This window comes from Varanus komodoensis, unplaced genomic scaffold, assembly GCF_004798865.1.
Source record: "Varanus komodoensis strain SLA01 unplaced genomic scaffold, ASM479886v1 scaffold18_3, whole genome shotgun sequence".
Lineage (NCBI taxonomy): Eukaryota > Metazoa > Chordata > Lepidosauria > Squamata > Varanidae > Varanus > Varanus komodoensis.
Window position 1 is genome coordinate 3,777,716 of NW_025335549.1, and position 21,587 is coordinate 3,799,302.

Genomic DNA, 21,587 nt, shown 5'->3' on the forward strand with positions numbered 1-21,587 from the left:
GCCCTCTCTCCCTGCCTTGTTCCACGGGAGAAGGAGCTCCACCACGTGGGCTGTGGCTGAAGTCACGTACTCTGAGGCAGAATCAGTGGCCGCTGATCCCACAGAAAGCGAGAGAGAGAACACAGTTAAAGGTGTGCCTTTCAGCAGATTGGTTGGGACAAACTACTCAGAGATACACAGTGACGAGATGAGCCAGGGGTCCCCGGATTTTTTGGGACCAGCAGGCACATTTAGGAACTTGAGATGAATACAAAAATGCACAATCGGAGGTTCGCATCCTTGGCATCCATCAGTTGCATCTATGGATCTCGGACTGCATCTTATTCCTAAAGTTCTGTGTCCACTGGACATGGTAACATCTCTTTAAAAAGGGCTGGTTGAATGCACTTGCTGGCAATGCAATATGGCCAAAAGGCCTTTGAAGATACATTTTGGCAATGTCGCGGAGTTGCTTCCTTTTATGCGGAGGTTAAAGCAGATAATTTTGTACTGGAATAGCCTTTGACATTCACCGATACACATGCTCTCTTAAATGATTTCCCTGCTTCTGGGAAATCAACAAGTGACCAGTAAAATAGATTCTCTGGACTCATTAGACAGACTGATCTTGCAACATTGCAAGGAGATATACTCACCTCCAGCAATGCAATGGATTAAGGATCATACACTGCTTTCAGTATAGCACATAGGTGGATATCTGTTTTGATACTTGGCCTGCTTTTGTTGGTGTCTGGGGAGAATTGCTAGAAAGATGTATGCATCTCATGTGCATTCATTGCTATGGATATATACATATCCAAGATCATCAAGCACAAGCAAGTTTCACGGGAGACCAAGGCCAGGATCATATGCACTATTCTATTTCTGATCAAAGCTGGACTGTGAAGGAAGCAGATAGGGAGAAATGGATGCCTCTGAAATGCTGCACTGGAGGAGCACTTTGCAAGTGCCTGAAGTGACAGAAAGACGAACAAAGGAATCCTTGGTCGAATCAAGCCCAAATTTTCCATGGGAGCAAAAATAACAAAGCTGAAGCTGTCGTACTTCAGGCACATCCTGAGAAGGCAAGACAGACTGGTGGGGACAAGAATGCCAGGGGAAGTCAAGGGCAGAAGATGAGGCAGACCGAAGAGGAGATGGCCTGATTCCGTAAAGGAAGCTACGGCTTGCATTTACACAAGCTGAGTGGGGCTGCCAAGGTCAGGACATTATGGAGAATGCTCATTCATAGGATCGCCAGTGAATCTGAGACAACTCAACAGCACAAAACAACTTGGACCTGCATTTTTAAAAGATTCCTTTTTTTAAGAAAAGCAAGTTTGCAGGCACCTATGGGTGCTGGGGAATGCCTCATGAGCGCCATGTTGGGTACCCCAGAGCTAAAGATGTTCACTGAGCTTCAAGGAGGAATAGATGCTTCCTGAGTCTCTCAGCTCTTAGACAGTCTACCAGTCTTCCCCGACGTGGTGCCCCAAGATGTGCTGACTACAACTCCCATCATCCCCAACCAATGGCTAGCTGGAGCTGATGGGAGTTGTCATCCACAACCGAGGCCCCAGGCTGAGGAAGACTGCCCCACTACACTGCACTGGCTCTCTGACAGAAGTTGTAGACTGGAGGTAAGTCAACCAAAGGAAGGGGACCCAGAGATGAGAGGGGTGCAGATGCGTAGCTGGCCCAGAAAGAGGCAGAGGCAGATTTCTGAGAGGCAGAGTGGTGGAAACAGGTGCCAGCAGGATGAAAGGGCTTGCATAAGCTCAAGATCAAGACAACAAGCCAGGCCCTGCCTGTAAGCTTCCAGCACAAAAAGAACAAGGGAGGAGGTGGGCAAAGGAACTATATGCACACCCAGGCAGCAGTTCTTAGAGTAGCCCAGTAGTTTGGATCAAGACCAGCTGCACTGGAGCTAAAGGAGGTGGCCTGCTAGCAAAGCCCATGCAGCATCACAGATGGAAGGAGCGGCTTGATGGAACTACCAGATGCTACCAGATGACCATTGATGGCTCTGACCTCCCAGAGGTAAGAAGCAGAGTTCCTTAGCCCCGTTCTCTCTCCTGAGAGCAGCAGCGCAGGCTCTGCCCAAGCCCCCAGTAATAAATGAAGGTGCCGAGAAGAGAACTTCTCTAGCACCCTCTTGCTTTCACAAGGCCTCTCCAGGAGAAGAGGAAATGAAGCAGTCCTTGGCCAGAGTCTCAGCTCAAGCAGGAATGAGTGGCCAAGGGGCAAAATTGTGAAAATGGATTGAGTCTGGCAAAACAGTATTCAGCTGGAGCTTTGAGCCTGCCGGCAGCCCACCTTTATGCGCAGAATATCGTGAAAACAGCTAATATGGGGATACTTACGTGAAAGTTCCTCACCCGTTTCTTCCCCATCGAATGGCTCTATCAGATCCGCTGGGCTGGCCGCCATGATACAGTTGCTGAAATGCCCCAGAAACGAAGAAAAGACAGAAGGTTATGCCCAAGGCGAGGCACACCTAAGCACTGGCGAGGGACTGGGATAATTCATACAAGCAAAGCAGCAAAGCTCTCCCGGATGTCCCTCGACAGACCCACCATGTACATAGAAAACAGGGATCTCACAGATATATTTGTAGCCGCAGCCAAATGGTCTTTTCCTCACTTTTCAATAACACCCTGCTTGCCAGCCAAAACTAACAAACAGACTAACTGCTCAAGGGGACACATCTCACTCCTCAGGAAGCTGGGATCAATGTTAGCATGAGAGGAAAGAAGCCTAGAGTTTGTTTTTCACAACTCCAGGAAGAGCTGTGCAGATCCAGCTCTACAGTCGTGTTTTGTGCTGTAAGAAAGAGTCCTGTGCGTGTTCAGAAGTGGGGGAAGTCCTCCAACTCACACAGACTGCCAGGAAAGGCCGAGATCTGTAAGACTTTTTGCTGTGTAAAGTTTCATCAGGTTTCTTTCTGACAAACCTTTGCGCCAAGGAGATGCCCCCATGAAGTTAGCTGCGAACAGAGAATATCACCCGTAACACATGATATACCAGTTTGCATAAAAACACACCAGTCTGAGCCTTCAAGCTTGCTTTGTTTCTTTGTTTAGGAAAGATTCTAGTCCTCAGTTTTGTTGCGGGGGAAAGAAAAATGAAAAACCCAGTGCTTTCCCACTCAAATTAGGTAGAGGTTACGCAGCAAAACTTTGAGCGGATTAATCAGGATCAGGCCTGGTGCCCCCACGACAGCTGCCAAACTCAGCTGTCCCTTTCTGTCTACACACAGTCCTTGCCCCCACACTCAAATTTGTGAATCCTAGATCTCCTTTCTTCTCAGGACTGGACTAACCCTTGGTGACTGAAAGTGCCTAAGACAGAAGGACAGTAGGGTAGGCTCCGAACACAGAAATGAATTTTCTTTCCATAAAATTAATTAGCATGTTTTAAGAACCAAAGAGCTCCCCATTTGGCAAGGTGCAGGGTGACCGCAGGAAGCATAAGCAGTTGCTGTTGTGATACTGACAGCCACACTCCTCTTGTGCTCTCACAGCGGACACGATTCTTGACGGGGTCAAATTGAGAGGCCAAGCTTTCTCTTTTCCATCACAAGAAGAGGAAGGGAGACTTCCCCAAGGCAGATGGTTTGGACTACATATCCCATCATCTGCGGTCAGTGTGATGGGAGTCGTACTCCAACACACACGGCAGGGGCCGGGTTGGGAAAGGCTGTGGTAAGATCGTGATGGGCTTAGGGTAGTCTGGCTTTCCAGCCAGGTGACATTCAATACCGATGCAACATTCTGTTTGGATCCGTCTGGGGTCACCCGTCCCCTGGAGGGGGCTCTTTGCCAAGCAACACGCCAGCAAATCCAAGATTACTCGGTAGTAGCAGAACAGAGAAAGGTCCGTTTTGGCCAATATTCCTGCCTTACAACACTGGCATCAGATACAATAACAGGTTATTATTTCATGACATGTCTCTACCAACGAGCAATTTACCCGAAGTTCACAAGCAGCAAACTTGGGGGAAGAATCATGTGCTGTTTGCAAAAGGAAAACAAAATCTAACAGAAAGCAGCTGGCTTTGTGCGTAGCACTGACCCCCGCCTCCCAAAATGTAGGGGCAGGAAATGCTTTTCATACAATCACACAGACTTAGCTAAAGGGAATGAAACACTCGGCAAATTTCTTCAGTGAAAGAAATGAAAACAAATAGTTTGGTCCCAGAACGGTAACGTACTCCGTGAACAAATGCCTCTTTGAGCCACGAATCTTGAATTTCAGGCTGCGCCAACTTCACGTGGTCCGTAACTCCTGCACCTACACAGCCCCAGCGACCGGTGAGGACTGTGGAAGCCAGCAGCTGCAAAGATCCGATCCCACCGCCTTCCTCTCCCTGGAACTCTCCAGACGCTTGGGGGACTGGACTCCGAGTCCCAGCATTGCCCAGTCTTCATGGGCAGTGGTCCAGAACCCCGTCCACAACACGGCAGAGCACCAGAGTGCACGGACACCTCCCAAACACACGGGGAACCTGCCATCTCTTGGAGATGCTGGACTTCTGGCCGCACAGGCACCAGAGTCTGCAGTGGCCCCGCAGCTCTGGATCTCCCAGAAAGAGGGAAGGCGGTGGCTGGAGGGGGACACAAAGGGGGGCCCATTGGCCGAAGCACCGTCCTCTAACCATGCAGAGCAGAGGGGCCCAAAAGGGCCAGGACATGGCACGAGCCCTCTGAAGACCTCCGCCCAGGGGACTTCTCCCCACTCCACTGTCAGCACAAAGGGTCGCTCTGGCAGCAGCAGGAGGCAGAAGGGAAGCGGGATCATCCCTCCCCAGCTGAAAGACTTTCAACTTTTCCTCTTCCCTCAGCTTCCCTTTTTCCTTCTGTGCCCTGCCTTCTTAGTTTATAACCTTGCCTGATTAGCAAGTCCTTCCAAGAGCATTTTTGACCGAGGGAGTGGGACAAATGATTCCATTAGATACTCACATAAAGCTGACCTGGCAGCACGCAACTCCCTCCCGCCCTCCCTCCCTCCTGCACCTATGTCCACCCCTGGGAAACAGAAACATAGAAACAGAGCGAGTCAGAAGGGGTCTCCTGGGCCATCTAGTCTGACCCACGGCTCCAGCCGGCTCCGCTCACGACATGCCCATCAAATGCCGGCTCAGCCTTCCTCAAGCTGGTGACAACGCACTACTCATCTCCCAACGGCCCTGACCAGCATGCTCTACGGTCAGGCTTGATGGGAACTGTAGTCCTCTGCTCAGTGGTCAAAAGTGGCTCTATTTCCACACACACATTTTTAAAATTCAGCAAGGGACACCCCAGAATTACCTGAAATGTTTCTAATTCCGCCCATTCACCCTGGAACTCTCTTCCTGTTGCTTCGTTCTTTAAAGAGCACTGAAAAGGCAGCTCTACTTCTGGCCTGCTTTCCAAGTGACTCCACACACGCTCCAGACCCACACCCATTACATGGGGATAAAACACCTTATTCCCAGTGCCAGCTCAGAGCCAAATGTAAACATGCTTGCGGGGGCTTCACTTTTCAGGCGGAGCACTGAGGGTCCCCTAAGAAAGAGTCAATTATATTTCAATAGGTAGGTTTCAAAAATCGCTCAAAGGCAGAGCGGGAAAGGCAGTTATACAGACTGAATTCCCACACACACGCCCCCATCCGCATGCTGGATTCCAGCTGGATTCAATGCAGATGTTTCACGGTCAAGAATTCAAAGGGGAAGGCACTCTTGGCATGAGTTTCCAGAAGGTTCACTTTGCCATAAACATTCATTCCAGAGCCAAAGCAAAAACAGACGCCCCCACCGAAATCCCCAGGCAGCCGCCTTGAAGCGGCCGGCACACCAGTGAAAGGCAGGCCTTGTGCGCTCGGCGGCCGTCTCGCCAAGCACACACTCTCTCCAGCCTATTTTCTGGGTGGGAGTGGTGGAAATAAGTGCCATGCAGCTGTGGCGGGCGATGCCCACCACCGATCACCTGTCAGATGTGCAATTATCCAAGGACGTGCCAAGGAAGTTACCTGGAGCAGAGGAAAGATGGACACTGAGCCAGGGCAGCGATCCACCCAGTAGCTCTAACAGCAGGAGGAGGCAACCTCGGGCCAAGGGGCCAGAACCAACCCCAGGGGCCCTCCCCTCCCCTCAGCCATGCCCGTTCCCCTGCTCTCCCATATCGGGAGGCTCCCCCCTTTCTGTGGCTTCCCATTTTAACGGCCAAAATGCCAACGGACCAAAAGACACTAGTCTTTTTTGTATTTTGTTTTCTGCCACCCAGCACTGGAATGCAACCCCTGAGATCTTCTCCAAAGTGCAATTTGGCTCTCAGGCTGGAATAAATTCAGGACCCCGATCAACCCTGCCGGCCAGAGCCTTCCTGAAGCTTGAGCTGTCTGCACACCAAGTCGGGGCCCTATCGCAGCGTTATGGAGTTGCAGCTCTGCAAAGGAAGCTGTAGAGATCTTAGCACCCTCGACAAACTGCAGAGCTCAGAATTCTTGGGGGGAGCCATAATCTTTCAGTCTAAGACCGAGGTAAGTTTCTTAACGTAGGTCAGAACCTAATCCAATCACCCAGAACGCCCCACTGGAGACTTGTAGAGCACAGCTTTGCAAAACCTGCTCTTACAAGCATGGCTCGACCTGAGAGGTTCTCTACAAGCTGGTTCATGATCGGGGCTTTGCCTTCTGTTTTCTCTGCAAGAGGAAGAACAACTTTGGAGATTAGTTCCCCCCTCCACCCCCAAGGAATGTCCTTTCTGCCTTTCTATACGGTTCTACAAGTTCCATTATATGACGGAAAGGGGATGCTGCAGCGTGGGGTAGAAACACAAGTTTACATGATGCCCCCCAGTGAACAGGGCCACCATTTTGGAAAATCGCAGTCCAAAAACGGCCACAAAAATGACTGCAGAACTTGGGAGAGGCTCGGGAAGATGACATGGCAAAAGGCCCGGAAAACTTCCATGAGTCAGGGATTAGGAGCACACAATGCATGCGGCGCATAGAGAAGCCCAGGGAGTCGGCTGTGTATGGAATTAATCCATTTGTACATCATCGGTATCTTGAAAATGTCAGGCTGAGGAGTCGCTTTGGGGTTCCTTGCAAAACAAAGGACCAAAAAATAAAAGTCACGTATCATTTAATTCTTTGTGGGGCTTGTTTTGGTCTCCTTGTGACCAGACAATGCTGTCGCTGTTTGTCTTGCTAGCCATTGGTGTCCAGAATTTCGCAAGAGCACATCATTACCAACATAGCTGTTATCTTGATTTGTCATTTCCTCCTCCCACAAAAGTTTGGGAGCTGTCGTTCTCTAACGGGGACTAGAAATGCAAGTAGATGCTCTGACCCCGTGTGGACCGTTTGTTAACCAGGCCCACGCAAAGGCTGCCCCCCCACACAGCGGCTGTCCAAGGCCTCAAGTAGAAACAGTTCCTTCCAGGCAACCTTTTAACTAGAAACTGTCCCTTTCCACACACACTTTTCCACTCAGCGATGCTTCCTTGGCAACTTGAGGTCGCCAGTTCAAAGGTTATACATAATACAGGAGGTTGCTTCACATCAATTAAGTCTGGGTTCAGATAACACAATAGCCCATTTTTCAACAACAACCCAAGTTTCAAGAAAGACCCACACTCTCTAGGGGTTACTGTGTGGTCTGAACCCAGCTGTTAACCTTTGCCCAGCCCTGCCTACCCCAACTGGAAGATGCTTTCCAGGGCCTCAGGGCAGCATTTGCCTCATCACCTGCTACGAAAACCTTGCAGCTGGAGGTGTTGCGCATCGCACTTGGGACCTTCTTTATGCAGTGCATGCGACCTCTGGCACCCTATCAGTGAGGTCACCATCCCCTTTCCAAGCTACGATTCCCAGAATCCCTCGGGGAACCTTGATGGTTACCATGGTACAAACAACTAGTTGAGAACCATTTGGACTCTTTTGGTCCAATGTAAAGGAAATGCAGATAAACACTCATGCGCTTCTCCTGTGTGACTGTCATGCAAGCAAAAGAGACCGCAAGGACCACAGGTGTTTTCCTAGCATGCTTCCAGGCAGAGGACAGCTAGCAATCACAGTCAAAAGGCACCAAACATTTCTTCTGGCTTTCCTCCACGACAGATTTTGCTGCTCGCAAAAATGAATGAAGAGGTAGGAAAGCGCAGGAGAGCTGTAGACTGGAAAGGGCCGTGTCTGTGGCCCCTGTAAAGCTCCACAAATGGGGCACTGTGATGGCACAATGGACGCTTTGTCCAGAAGCACCCTGGATGACATAATAAAGTTGTAACGGCAGAGAGCAAACGGGCCAGCCCTCCTTTCCAGATTATCCAAAGTACACAGAACAAATGCAATGCAGAGCCTCATGGAGTTTGTCATTCCTGTTCCGAAAACTGCTGGGTGGGATAATAAAGGACGGTGATGACTACTGGGCATTAATGTTGTCTGCCAACTCTGTATTTAACAACAGACACAATGAAAACAAGGGTGACTCGCCATGATCCTAGTTCCAGCAGGCCCCCTGACGTCACGCTCACCTAGCACTAGCATTGTGGCAGATGACTGGACAGCCCATAATTGACTGGCTCAAAAAAACAGAGCAACTATCCAAGCCCGAGCTAGAGGGAAAGCACGTTGAATGCAATTAGATAACATCCACAGAAGCGTCTTCTCCTGTCCTGTTGAAATGTTCACCAGCTAAATGTTGTGTGTAAGTTCTGACATTTGTCTTTGAAAATCGGCAACTTGCAAGAGAATCAGCAAAGCCTGAACAGCTGAGATTCTCTGAGGTTTTAGCAGGATCTTTCCTCGCTCTACCTGGAGATGCTGGGAACTAACTTTCTGGCCGCAATTAGTTCTCTGCCACTGGGCCACAGCCCATCTTTGTACCAACTAGGCAAAGACTTTATGATTAAGGGAAGGGAGACTGGGGAATGAAATGGGGATATGATTATAACTAATTTAATTGAAATTGATTCTATTAATACAATTAAGATTTTAAAAGGAGCACCTTCTCTTTTACAATTTGGTTCACTGATTTCATCAACAGAGCAACCAGCAAAATAACTGGAAAGCTCTTTGTCTCACTTTCCCTACAAAGATGGTTGTATAACACTGCACACATCAAATAAGCAAAGAAATAAACCCCTTCCTTGTTTCGGGAAGCAGAGTAGCCACATTATTGATACCATTAAGTATTTTGAACCTTTGTGAGTTAAAAGAATTTGCAAGTTTTTTCTTCCTGTATCCCATACATGACTTCATAAAGAATCCTCCCTCTCAAACTGATCCCACCAAGAGAAAAGGTATCTTTAAAACAAAAGCACCAGGCTCTTTCATACTGACAATCTACTGCAGTCTCATTATGCACTCCTCTGTAAATTTACTTGGAAGTAAGTCCCAGTGTATTCAGTGGGTCTTAAGTCCCAAATAAGTATGAACAGGACTGCAGCCATGCAGCGCAATCTTACATGGGTCACCTCAGACGTAAGTCCCACAACATCCAGTGAGGTTTAACCCCAAACCCCACATGGAAAATAATGAATGATTGCAATGGTTAATTATCATTAGCAAAAATGACACTTATAGGATGGCAGAATAAAAGTTTCATTTGGTGGGTTATCAGTATGATATTAGCAACTTTCAAAAGCAATGTTTTAACCATCTAAGATCTAAGCTTTTCGTACAAAGCATTAAAAAAAAACCCAACCAATTCTGTCTGCAGAATTTAAAACAATTGATAGACTGCAGTGCTTTCTGTGTTTCAAAGCAGGGGGTAAGGCAAATGCTGAGCATAGGTTCTGTTATCTGCTACAGTCAGCCCACTTGGAAAGGAAGCCAGGTGGAAACTGGGCTGAGAAAGAGGTCCGGGAGCAAAGAATACTGAAAGACACTTACTTGTTGCTCTTTAAGCAGTTGTAGAAGCTTGCCATAATCCCTCATTTACTGTCAGTGCACAAATATGTAATGGCTCCTTATAGATGCAGAAAGATGCTGCCGTCTGCCTAGAATGTGGCTCACCAATTGCCCACACGAAAATCCCGCGTGCCGATGTGATTGCTAGCCAGATAAAGTTCCTGATCTGAGGCCCAGAGGCGCTGCTGAACTGGATCCAAAGAAGGTTGTGCCTGTTCCATACATGGCTATGAATTGTTAACTCCCCCCTTTCCTGTTTCTCTCGTTCTCTCTCGTTCTCTCTCCAGCACCGCAAAGCCACAACAGCTCATCTCAAGCCCCAAAATGTTATCCGTTTGTCTCTCCATCTCCTTCTTTTCTTTTGCAGGGGCTCAGATGAATAAAGAAGTGACTGCCTGCCAGAAGGGGGGGAAAGGGGTGAATTTAGACACGAGTATCGCTGCAAAATGTTACACCACGTAAAGGAAATGGGGAAGAACGAGAGTCGCTCATTCTTCTGCAACAGTGAAGAAGCGGCTTCCTTTTGCAATCAAGAGCCCAATTAATCCATGGGGGATGATCGACATGGGACCTGACGCTCCACACTCTGGAGCTGTTCGGAGTTCCAGGCACTCCTTTCCACGCCACTCCCCCCACCCATTTTGCATCCCACCCCCACAATTAGGCAGCAGGGCCACGGAGCACGCTCCGTCCACAGTCACGAAGGGGCTCCCCCGCCCCCAGATACGTCCCTTGCCTTCTGCCTGCGGGGCTTCCCCAAGCCACCAGCACCCAGATTGTGTCTGGGGTCCCGCCAATCCGGCAACATCGAGAACGCCCGGAGGAAAGGACATGTGTTACGCTTGTCTCCTGTTTGTTCAACATCCTTTAAAAATGCCTGGGCACCGCTTGCTTCAAGGAAATGGGACTTGCTAGGAGCTGCAGAGGCCAGAGGGAGGAACTGGGCCGTATTTTATTTCACAGGCATGGAGGGCTGGCGGCCACTGAGCTGCAACACATCCCACAAACGTAGGTTCACCTCCACGTGGAAAAACTTTAGGTGGACATGTCTGTATGAACAGAGGGACCTTTCATGCATATGCCCTGTATGCAACACACATGTGCTTTTGCATATATGCCAAAAGCAAGAAGGTACCACCCCGGTCCTCGCCCTTCCTTTTATGCCAGACTGCACAGACTCAGACCCCTGGCCCACTGGGCTCCTAAACCAGCTCTCTGGTGCTTGCCTGATGGCCAAGTCCTCTTTTCACCAACCATCTGGGGGCTTCCCAGCTTCTGTACAGGTTTTTCACGGACTCAGAAAGGCTGTGTTGCCTCTCCTAAGACTTGGCTAACTGGCCGCCAGCGCTTTAAACTAGAGCATGCTGGTATTTTGGCCCCATCCCTTTTTCCTTTGGCTCCACCCACTCCTGGAATGGGGAGCTTCTCTAGAAAGGAATTCAGCCCTCAGGCCGAGAGAGGCCTGGCTCCGAAGATGAGCTGTATGTTCGTCTACGTCATGCTCAGGAGTAGGAGAGAACGTTCTGCAGCATGACCATCCCTGTGCAGGATGGACAGCCCAAAAAGTTGACCCCTGAAATCCGATTATTTTCTGCCAGCTTAGTATATGTGAAGTTTGGACTTAAGCTGCATTCCCAAATCTGTCTGGCATTCCAATGCAAGGAGCTACTAGCACAACCCACCCCCAAATGCCAAATGGGGCAGCATGGGAAACCTCATCGTGGGGAACACCAAAATTCAGAGACAGACATGCAAAAAAATAAAGAAAAGAAATGCAAGAAAACACCAAACACCAAAATTCAGAAACGCAAGGGAAAAAGAGGGAAAGAAGAAACGAACTCGATTAAAATACAGTGGCTGGACCAGGTCATTCTTTCTGTTGAGCGGATGACAAAACAAAAGGCACTGAAGGTACAGCCTGATTCAGGGAATCCAAAGCCGCCCGCAAAGCTCCTTTTTCTCCCCCTCCCCGGCTCCTGCCCAAGCCTTAGCTGATGTTAGAAGTACTTGGCGAGATATTGTTTCCTGTCCAATATATCAGAACTTCCCAAATGGTACATTTCCCCCAATTTTTCATACTCTGATTTTATACCACCTCCTGGACTGGGTCCTATGTTACAGCTATGCAGACTTCACTGGGCCTGTTTGTACCCTGAACACACTGGTTGCTGGCATGTGCTGAACTCGTGTCCAGTTGTCATTGCGTTGCACCCATTTGTCCGACTCAGTCCTGCTTCATGCACACGTGTGTCACTCTGCTCTTCTCCAGACAGAGCAATTCTGTTCAAGGAGGTCCTGGGAAGGGAAAAACCCTGGAAGCATTTACGAATCCACCTTGATGGAAGAGCAAAACTTGTTCAGCACTCATTCGTAATGGAGGATTTGCTGCCCCACTGCTCCCTGCGAAGCCCAGGGCGTCTGGTGGCTTTCCCCTCTGCTTCCAGGTTCCATCTTCAAGCCACCAGTGAGACATAAGCCCCCCCTTCCCCCCCCTGCTGTGCTTTGCTGCAGCTCCAAGCTGTTTCTCCACATCTCATGTGAATGTGTGGGGTGGGCCCAAGCTCAAGAGCCCCCAACCATCCACATGCCCCAAAGAAACAACTCCTAGCCAAGCCACCCAAGCCACTGGGCAAGTATCTTGCTCTCCTTGCAGAAGTAGTGGCTGCACAGCTGTGCCCATCATCGTGCAAGCAAAACCAAGCCAAGACGATGATCTCTTCGTTGGATGTCATGCCACAAGATTGGCACGACAATAGTATTCCTTTTCCCAGTAAAAAGACACGGCTGTGCCTCACTGGTACGGCTCCCTTCCCCATGTCTGCCCTGGGAAAGAGGACATTGTGCAGATGACAAAGCGAGGCACAGAACTATTGCCAGATTGTCTTCTTTCTTGTTCATTTTCTTCTGGTCATAAGACCAGCAGGATGAAATAGAACAGTGGATAATTCTACAATCATGTTCATAAGACCCATAGCTCAATTAACAGTGTAAATACAATAGCATATGGATAATAATCGATTGTAAGTACAGCTAAAGAAACTACTTTTTTAGAGGAAAAAGGCAATGACCCTTCTGAGTTAGTAACCTGACTCACCAAAGCTCCACTTGGCATGGTGATGGGGGGGGGGGGGTTTGGTGCTGTTTATAATTACCACACAGAGGGGCACTACCTAGGATCAGCTCTCTGAGAGAAGGGGGAATTCTTGCACCCCCTCCCCCAAATGGCAAGGCGTTTACTTCTGGCACCCCCTCCCCCAAATGGCAAGGCGTTTACTTCTGTATGGCACTAATCTGCAGAGAAGAAGTGAGACAAGTTTAGACAAAGCCCAGATTAATCACAGGAGGTTAAGGACAAAAGCATGCAAGGAGAATATCTAAAGTGAGCTCAGATCTGTATGTGCACTCAACATGCAAGTGTCTGTGCACAGCATTCCCATAATGCTGACCTTGATTGCAGAGAAGAAGAAGCAATCAGAGCTGCTTCTTGCTTCATGCTTTGAAGTCAGGTACATTGTTAGGTGGAGTAGACATGTGCTTCCAAAGAGCCTGTAGTGGTTCGGAAGCTAAGTGGGATCAGGCCTCATTAGTATTTGGATTGGAGACTTGACTCCTGCATTGAGCAGAGGGGTACACCCAGTGTCTTTCTAGGTCCCTTCCAACTGTATGGCCCATCTTTGACAGGGAGTACATGCAGAGTAACCCTGAACAGGCACTAGAGTAACTATCTGGAGAAAACTGGAAGTAGACTTATAGGAGAGATGGAGTTCTGGAAGAGAATGGCTCCTCTGTGACTCACTGACAAACTGAGTGGAGATTTGGTAGCGAGCTACAAGGACGTGAAAGGTTTTCGATCATTCCAGAGTGCAGGACACAGACTAGCAGACTCAAGATGCAACTGGGCAGGCTTTGAGAGGGTGGCTTAACTTGGTGCCCTGCGCTCTGGAATGATTGGACTCGGTGGCCTTCAGGGTCCCTTCCACCTGTACTATGTCATGATTGTATGAAGTCACAGAGACCCTGCCCAAAATGGCAGCCCCATGTCTGCCTCTATCTAATCAAGTCATGGAGCGCCCCACAAAAATGGCGTCCTGGTGTCCAGTCCTCCCCTAATCTTTCTAACAACCGCAGAAGCGCCATGATGTGTCACCACCATCCTACTGGGTATTTCCCAACAGCATCAATTGATGATGTGAAGTATGGCAGGAAAGCTGATAGCACGGGGGGGGGGGGCGTTGTCAGGCATCTGGGAGTGAACAGGATACAAGCACTTGATTGATTGATTGATTGATTGATTGCATCAGTCCAGGTGTTGTTGTTGTTAATTGTGCAATGCAAAAACAACCAGACTGCACTGTAAGAATGAAAGAGAAGGGGAAGAAAATGACAAGATCTGGATAGTATTTAAGAAAATACTAACCATAGCAGTGGTTACATATGTATAATATATTCCTATAAGTATTATATATTCCTGTAAGTTAGCATACAATGGAACATATTGTTCCTATTAAAAATAATGGTGCATCTACTTTGCCAAAGGCTCCCCAGGTGTGCTATTCTTTTCCAATTGCGGAATGAACTGCAATGGGACGGCCCTATCTGCATCCTTCAGCTGTGCCACAGCGCCACCCTCATGGTTGTCCAGTGAAACATTTGGAAAGCAAGAGAAAGAAAATCCTCCCCCCCCAAAAAAAAAAAATCCCACAGGTGAAGTAGCCAATCTTAACTCTGCAAAGAATTTGGAAGCAGAAGCCTTGTTAAAGCAACAGGTTCAGGGCCCCAGGTACCAAAGCCCCCAGTCACTCACAGCTGCACAACTGCCTTATGGGAAATCAACGCTGACCTACCTTACCAGGCTGCGGACAAGATTGCAATGGCGATGTTACACAAATGTCAGGCCAGGTCACAGGGTGCTGTCTCTGTCCCCATCCTGTGCCCTTTCAACTAAAACACTCCGTCTTTTCCCCCCTTTTCTTTTAATCTCTCGCTGGTTCAGCACCATGGACAACTCCTTTAAGTTCCACAGGCTGTCCATAATGGCTGCCCAGACCCAGGGCCCTGCTAACCCTGGAGTCTCCCGCCTCCACACAAATCCAGAATGGCCAGATTTAACCCACTGGCCTGCAGTTTCTCACCTCTGGCCTAGAGCGGCAGAAACTTTTGTGGACTGCAGTAAAGGAGGGATCTATTTATACTTGAATGTGCAAGCTACCCCAGAGCGCCCCATGCAGTGCTGAGGAACACCCCTCTTCCACAGCCTGATCTAGATTCAAGCAGAGACATTCAGAAGGGGGAAACAGCTTTAAGAGAACAATCTTACACATACTTAGACAGAAAAAATCCTGCAGCTCCTGTGTGGGAAAGGCTAGGAACGGTAGGGCTTTTTTCTGTCTAACTATGCATAGGACAGTGGCCTCAGATACTGCTAAGTCACTGCTAAAAGTAAGAATTTGTTTACTCGGTCAGTTCATGTTTATGCTTCGTTGATTTGCAAGTGGGGGCGTTTTCTTGATCCAGCACTGAGAATGCTATTGTGGGACTGCCTTTCCCTCTTCGAGTCCCCTGCACTGTGCGTGGAATTGCACACACGCTCCACACACGCAGCCCACCAACCCGGAATCCTCCGGACACTCCATGCTCTAATGCAGTGGCCTGGCATCCAAAATCAATGGGTTTGGCTTTAATGTGCCACAAGCTCCTTGTGGGGGGTGAGGGTGCTGCAACAGACGAAGGGTGCAATACTAAGGCCCTCCAACATGGTCTGGGGGGCATAGGGTTCTTTGGAGCCCCCGCTCCAAGATTCTGCGTCTGGAGGGCACCACCACCAGGCCTCGCTCAGGGCCAGCGTCAGAAGCTCATCTGCACTGAGCTGGGGACAACAGAACTAAGCATAGCAGTGTTTAGTATCCCTCTGAAAGGTGAGAAAGGGAGACCTTTTCCAGTCTGCCACAGATCACCCAGAAACCTGCTTTCAGTCAACCCCACCCTTTAAAAATAGCAATAATGAAGGAAAGGCTTCATAATGGTACCTCGGGCAGCAACTAAACAAGGCTGCAAACAGGTGCAGAAAAAGGATGACTCTGTTATAAACATGGAGTGGGGAGGTCCCCCCCCCCCAAATTATATTTACAAGGAAACATTTTGACACAGGACTAAGATAAATAAAGAGATGAGTGTATGTGGGTATCAGGCAATCGATGGACGTAACACTCACTTCTGTCCCTGCCCTGGCTTTTGTCTGAGCATCCTTTGACGCCCACATTATGTAACCATTTGGAAGCTAACCACACGGCTGATGAAGCAGCTACATGAGGCAGTCAAAGATTAACGCCAATCCCTGGGCAGAAAACAGAGAAAGAGGTAAATTATCAGACTGCCAGACCTGTTGAACTGCTGTTGTAACCTCTTCCTTTAAAAAATAAAGATTATACTGCACAGAAATGTCTACATTCAAACCTACTTTTTAGGGAGGAATTAACAATCAAGCCATTATTGACTGGAGATGTTCCTTTGTTAGGACTACAGAAAATATTCAGAGGTTATTCTATATCATGAAGTGAATAGACGTTATCCCATTTGACCTGTAATACATAAGGTATTTAAATTTTGATTTAGTAAAGCTGAAAGCATGCAGGGGGTTGTACTAAATGCAGTAAAGCAAGTTATTCAGCTGAAACAAAAACAATTACATTCTATAATCATTGTGTTCCATTAACCTAGGTAACCTTGGCTAGTAAATATAAACTGATAAAGCTAGATATATAAGATATTATTATAATTTCTATTTATGCCCCACAAGTGGTTAAAAGACAAAGCAATTAAGCCAGATGCCTCCTTTTTTTAATATCCCTGCTGGCATGATCTTCTTCTCATTTAACTGGAGAACCGCACCTTTAATGCAGCAATACAACTGCGCCTTGCAAGTTTGTTGGAAGAATGGAAAAGAAAATGAAGCGCAGCCCCAAGAACATCGAGTGAACTGAGGCACAATCCAGCGCGCTCCCTCAGAGGCTGGCTTGCACCTCACGGCCGGAGTAGCCGCAGGAGCAGTGAATGCCACCACCGTCCATCGTGCCCAGGCCTTTTAATCAGGTGGCCATTGACGGAGGCGCTCAGGGAAGGAGGGATGGGAGGGGGGGTGCTGAGAGTCTGCTCCCCTTCCCACCCACAGCGCGCTCTGCTTTTCCCCTCTCCAAGAGTGCAGAGAAGCAGGCCGCCGGAGCCGCGCTTTCCCCACCAGCTGCGGGAGGGTGTGCTGCGCTCAGCCTGCCAAGTCCCAGCATGTTGGCCGCATGGGCTCAGTGCTGCAACCGCACGGAATCTCGCGGCCTTGCAGAAGCTGGTGTCCCGAGAGGCCTATGCTTAGCTGGATTTTCCTCTTCTACTTTTCGTACATAGGAGGACCAATATGACGTCCATCCCTTCAGTTCAAGACTTTCCCGTGATGTCATTATCAAGTCTGTAACGACCCCCACCATTTAGGAAAGGCCTTGAATAAAGTGACCAACATCCATTTTTCCCTGGGACACTATTATTTTTTGTTTGCATTGTCAGTAACTTGCTTTCACCGCCGGTCCCCTTGCTGGTGGGCTTTGTCAATGTGGGGAGCAAGTCCCCAGTCCGAAAGCACGGAGCCAAGGCCCCCAGAGTCCTCTTGCACCCGCTCTGCAATGTGACCACCCACTTCCTCCAAGAAAGAACCTTCTGTACCAATTACCGACTTCCAAACTGTGGTGAGATCTCAATGCCTACCCCAACCCTACCGAGCCTTCCTTGATCAAACACACCTTTGTATACTCTATTTTAAATACTCATTCTTTTCAGAAAAAGGGCAGAGAACTAGCCTAAATTGGAGGTGCAAACCTCATGTGTACAAGCCAAAACTGGCCCTCCGGGGTCCCACAGAAGGCCACGCCCCCTTAGTGCTGATGGTCAGACATGGATCATTTTCCCAATTGTGTCTGCTTACCTCCTTAAAAGGTTTCAAAGCTTTTCTTTGGCCTTTCTAGAAGAGGCAGTTACATGGACGCGTGATTCCTGACTCATGGTATCTCATGAACCCTTTACAGGACCAAGCTCTCCTCCAGGACCTCTCCAAGCTTTCCAAACATTCCCGGGGCTTCTTTTAGCTGGAGAAATGTCTGGAAATCATGCTCTTAGGAGCTGGCTTATTTTCACAGTTCTGTTATACTGCAGCAGCACCTTGTGGCTGGGCAAAGGAACCCTTTGAAAGTCAGAGAAAGAAAAACCCTGGAGGAAAACCACACCTAAAGGAGCCAGTCCAGAAACCGGAGTCTTGGGCAAGTGGCCAGTTAGCAGCTTCATGCAGAGAAGTTCTGAATTGCTGGCAGAGAGAGCTTTAAGCTAACATACGACAGAACATTTGCTAAATGCCCTGCCCACTTCGCTTTTCACGCCACTCTTTGGGCCTTCGGCCCCTCCTCTTACTGATATGTGCCACCCCGTGAGGGTCTCCCCTAAATGGAAGTCACCCCCCCCCAGGTTGAAAGAGGCTCTCCCCACCTGGCGTGATACCCTCTGAGGGTTTATAGAAATACTGAATGGTATTTTCCTTCTGGGATTTCTCTATCTCTACCACTTTCAATGGAACCCCAAAGAGACCTCTGGGAGCAGTTCTGTGAAAACTAAGCCCTTTCAGGGCATTTATTCCTAGCTAGTGTTCCCTAGTCAGCTCCTCTTCCCAACCAGAGCATGAGTTGTTCCAAATAAAACATTCATGCTACTGAACTGGCTGCTCCCATGCAAGGGGAGTTTCAGCTCATCTGGATGAGCGTGCATCAAATTAACTTTGGTAAAAACATTAAAATATCTTGTGTCTGTGTAGAAAGACCTTTCTAACATTTTCAACTGAGAACAAAAAAGGAAAAACCTTTCTAAAATGTCAAAGATGAAGCAGCTCTTCTCCCTAAATTAATACAACAGGTGGAGAATTAATAGTGACTCTGGATGCCTTGGAACATGACTGGCAAAGCTTCAGGGAAGGATGCAAAATGTAGGGAGCTGGTGCTGAGAGAGAGCAGCAGGAACAGTACGGCTCTGCAGTCAGAAATGTGTGCATTGCCTCACACATTATGAATTCTTATAAATGCTTACAAATTCAGAGCAGCCGCCCCTCGGGGCAATCAAATCCATTCGCTTGGGAAAGAGAGGAGAAGAAGAGAGGGGAGAAGGAAACCGGAGGCCCGGGCTTGACGAGGAACTGAGGGAGCATCTGGCAGCACGCATGGGCAGCAGCTCGCCTGCCCTGCTAATCCCACCGCCTCCCTGCAGCCTTAAAATAGACAGATGGAGCCTTTTGACATCTTGAGCGGAGACGTTCTGGGATGCACTAGCATGGCCTGCCTCAAAGATTAAATCCCACAGGCAGGGAGGAGGGGGCTTGTGTCTGTCATCCTCCCACCCACCACGCGAGCCATTTCAGGAGCTTAAGAAAAGCACTCCAGGTTCCTGGCTTTGTGGCATTGCCCTGGCCCTCTGCTAAGCTGGGGACTCGGGAGAGAAAGGGGTGCTGCCATTTTGAATCTGGGCTGGCCAAGAATAAACAGAGAGATGCTTGGGCCACCATCTCTCCCTTGCCCACCTGCCTAAAGGGGCCACCCACACCGGCAAGAGTCTGGTGCTGTCCGGCCATGCCTTTCTTTTACCCTTCCAGAGAGAAGGGTAGAGGGGCAGTTGGCATCCCATATGGGTCCAATTTGGCCCAAGGACCTGCAGTTGTACTAAGGGGAAGGGGCCGCCCTTCCTTTGGAGGGAAAAGCATTGTGTATTCCAGAAGGATGACACAGAACACAAGTGGGCAGAATTCCAGACCTCCAAGCCCGACTGGAGCCTTCCCTGCCTCACCTCTGCGTTTCATTGCGTTTTCAAACCCCTTTCACGCCATTCACCATTAAACGGCAGGCACTTATCCAAGGCTAGCAGCCTCCGCTTTCCCAGGGGCTGCGTCGGGACGTCCTGCATCTTAAACCCTCCAAGGAAGAATACAGAACAGGGGACCTCGCCGCCTCACGCGCACAGCCAGGATCCGTGTGACAGTCCAGATCACGACGCGATTTAACGCTTGTGCGAGGATTCACCACCAAGATCCAGCTCCGAACGTCGCGGCGGCCGAGCCCAGGAGGCGAGAATGAGGACCTCGGGCATGTGCAGAGTGCGCGTCTCTCTCCGCCTGAAGGAGACCCGTGCCCCAGACACGCCTGGGGGTGGAGGCGGGGTGGGGCTGCCCGGTCAGAGGGCGCCTCCAGGCAAGACTGGACCGCCAGGGAGAGGCATCCGTCGCATCCCGCCCCGCTGCTTCCAGCTCTCCAGCCGCCTCCTACCCTGTGCACTGGAGATGCGCCGGCGTGCGGGGAGAGAAGTCTGGGGGCAGAGCTGTGCCCCAGAACATGCAAATCCCGGCTCCTTTATGCGGTCAAGGCAAGAAGGGCTCTCCTTTCTCCCCCTTCCGTCCCCGACCCGGAGTCTGGCATGGACCCGATCCGCCTCCTGGTGCTCGAAGAGGAAGGAAGTCCGCGCTCGTCTGCCCACCCGGGCAAAGCGAGGCGTCTGCTTGGCTCCCCGCGCCCGGCCCGGCCCGGCCCGACCCGACGGCGCTACTTACGCCCCGCGGGACTCCAGGCGCGCCCTCCTCCTCCTCCTCCTCGACGCTGCCAGCGGCTGCCGGGAGCTCCGCCCTCGCGGCCGGGCAGCCGCGCCGCTCCAAGCCCGCCCGTCGCCGCCCCAGCGGGCGGAGCGCGCCGCCCGACCCCAAGAGCCGGCCCGCCTCCTCCTACGGCGCGTCCCGCTGCCGCCTTGGAGACTCTCTTCTTCGCTGCGGGCCGGAGCGGGTGCGAGAGGCTTCCGGAGCATGTGCAGTGTGCCTTCTTTTCTGCTGCTGGGGAGGGAGCCGTGGGTGAGCCTGCTTTCCGGATCGCCTGGAAGGGACTTCTAGGTTGCCGGACAGGCACGCACCCCTTCCAAACCAAAAAACCATGGGGGGAGCACCGTGAAAACACTGCTCGGATTACCTGGGTGGGGGATTATTTCCTGGGTGTTTCCTGGGTATTTGGCAAAAAGGACAGGGAGACTTGGGGGGACACTCGGACTTCTTAAGCCCCCACCCTTCTTAAACCGAGCACCGCGCACAGATCGGCTGGCGCAGGGACGCTCGAAAGAGTCCTTGGGGCGGGCGGCAGGGCCTCTCCTTCCGCGCCGGTGCGCTTTCGGGTTCCTTCTGGAGGAGGGCGCTCTGAGCTCGCCTGCGCAGGAGCAAGTCCCGCTGGCGCTTGTGCGCATCCTCCCAGGCAGACACGCGTGCAAGACTGCGGCCGGCAGGCGTTCTCGTCTTGTCTTCCAAGGGTGCGCCTGATCCACAACCCCAGGCCCGCTGGCCCTGCGATTCCCGGGCACTGTGGCTTCGGCGCACCGGCAGTCGTAGGACTTTTTCTTGGGGGACATGCAGGCGACTACAGCACCTTCCCTCGTTCAGCAGGGAGCCGTGGCCCAGCTCTGCGGTGCTGGGTGGCCTCGCTGGTCACTCCGCCGAATGATGCCCTGCGCGTCTCGCCAAAGCCCCGCATGGGCAGCTTCACGATCCAGCCTGCTTGCCAACTTCCCATCGAGCGCAGGTGGAGTGGAGAGGAATGCCATGCACGAGTTCTCATGATACCCTGCTTCAGCAGACACTCCAGCCGCTCCCTTGGAAGAGGCGCTCT

At 50.3% G+C, this 21,587-nt stretch overlaps 1 protein-coding gene across 9 annotated transcripts in view; it reads right to left on the minus strand.

The window, feature by feature from the left end:
• The window catches only part of KIAA1210 (KIAA1210 ortholog), a 39,383-nt gene extending 18,849 nt beyond the window's left edge, over nt 1–20,534 (minus strand). For 5 of the 9 annotated variants that reach the window (XM_044427282.1, XM_044427288.1, XM_044427287.1 and 2 more), the window contains exons 1-2: nt 9,859–10,513; nt 2,343–2,419 (exon numbers count right to left, since the gene is read on the minus strand). In XM_044427282.1, coding sequence (XP_044283217.1) covers nt 2,343–2,419; nt 9,859–9,893 — 112 coding nt within the window. In that variant the 5' untranslated portion in view covers nt 9,894–10,513. The other 4 variants (XM_044427286.1, XM_044427285.1, XM_044427281.1 and 1 more) reach the window with 4 other exon arrangements.
• Nucleotides 20,535–21,587: the final 1,053 nt, after the last annotated feature.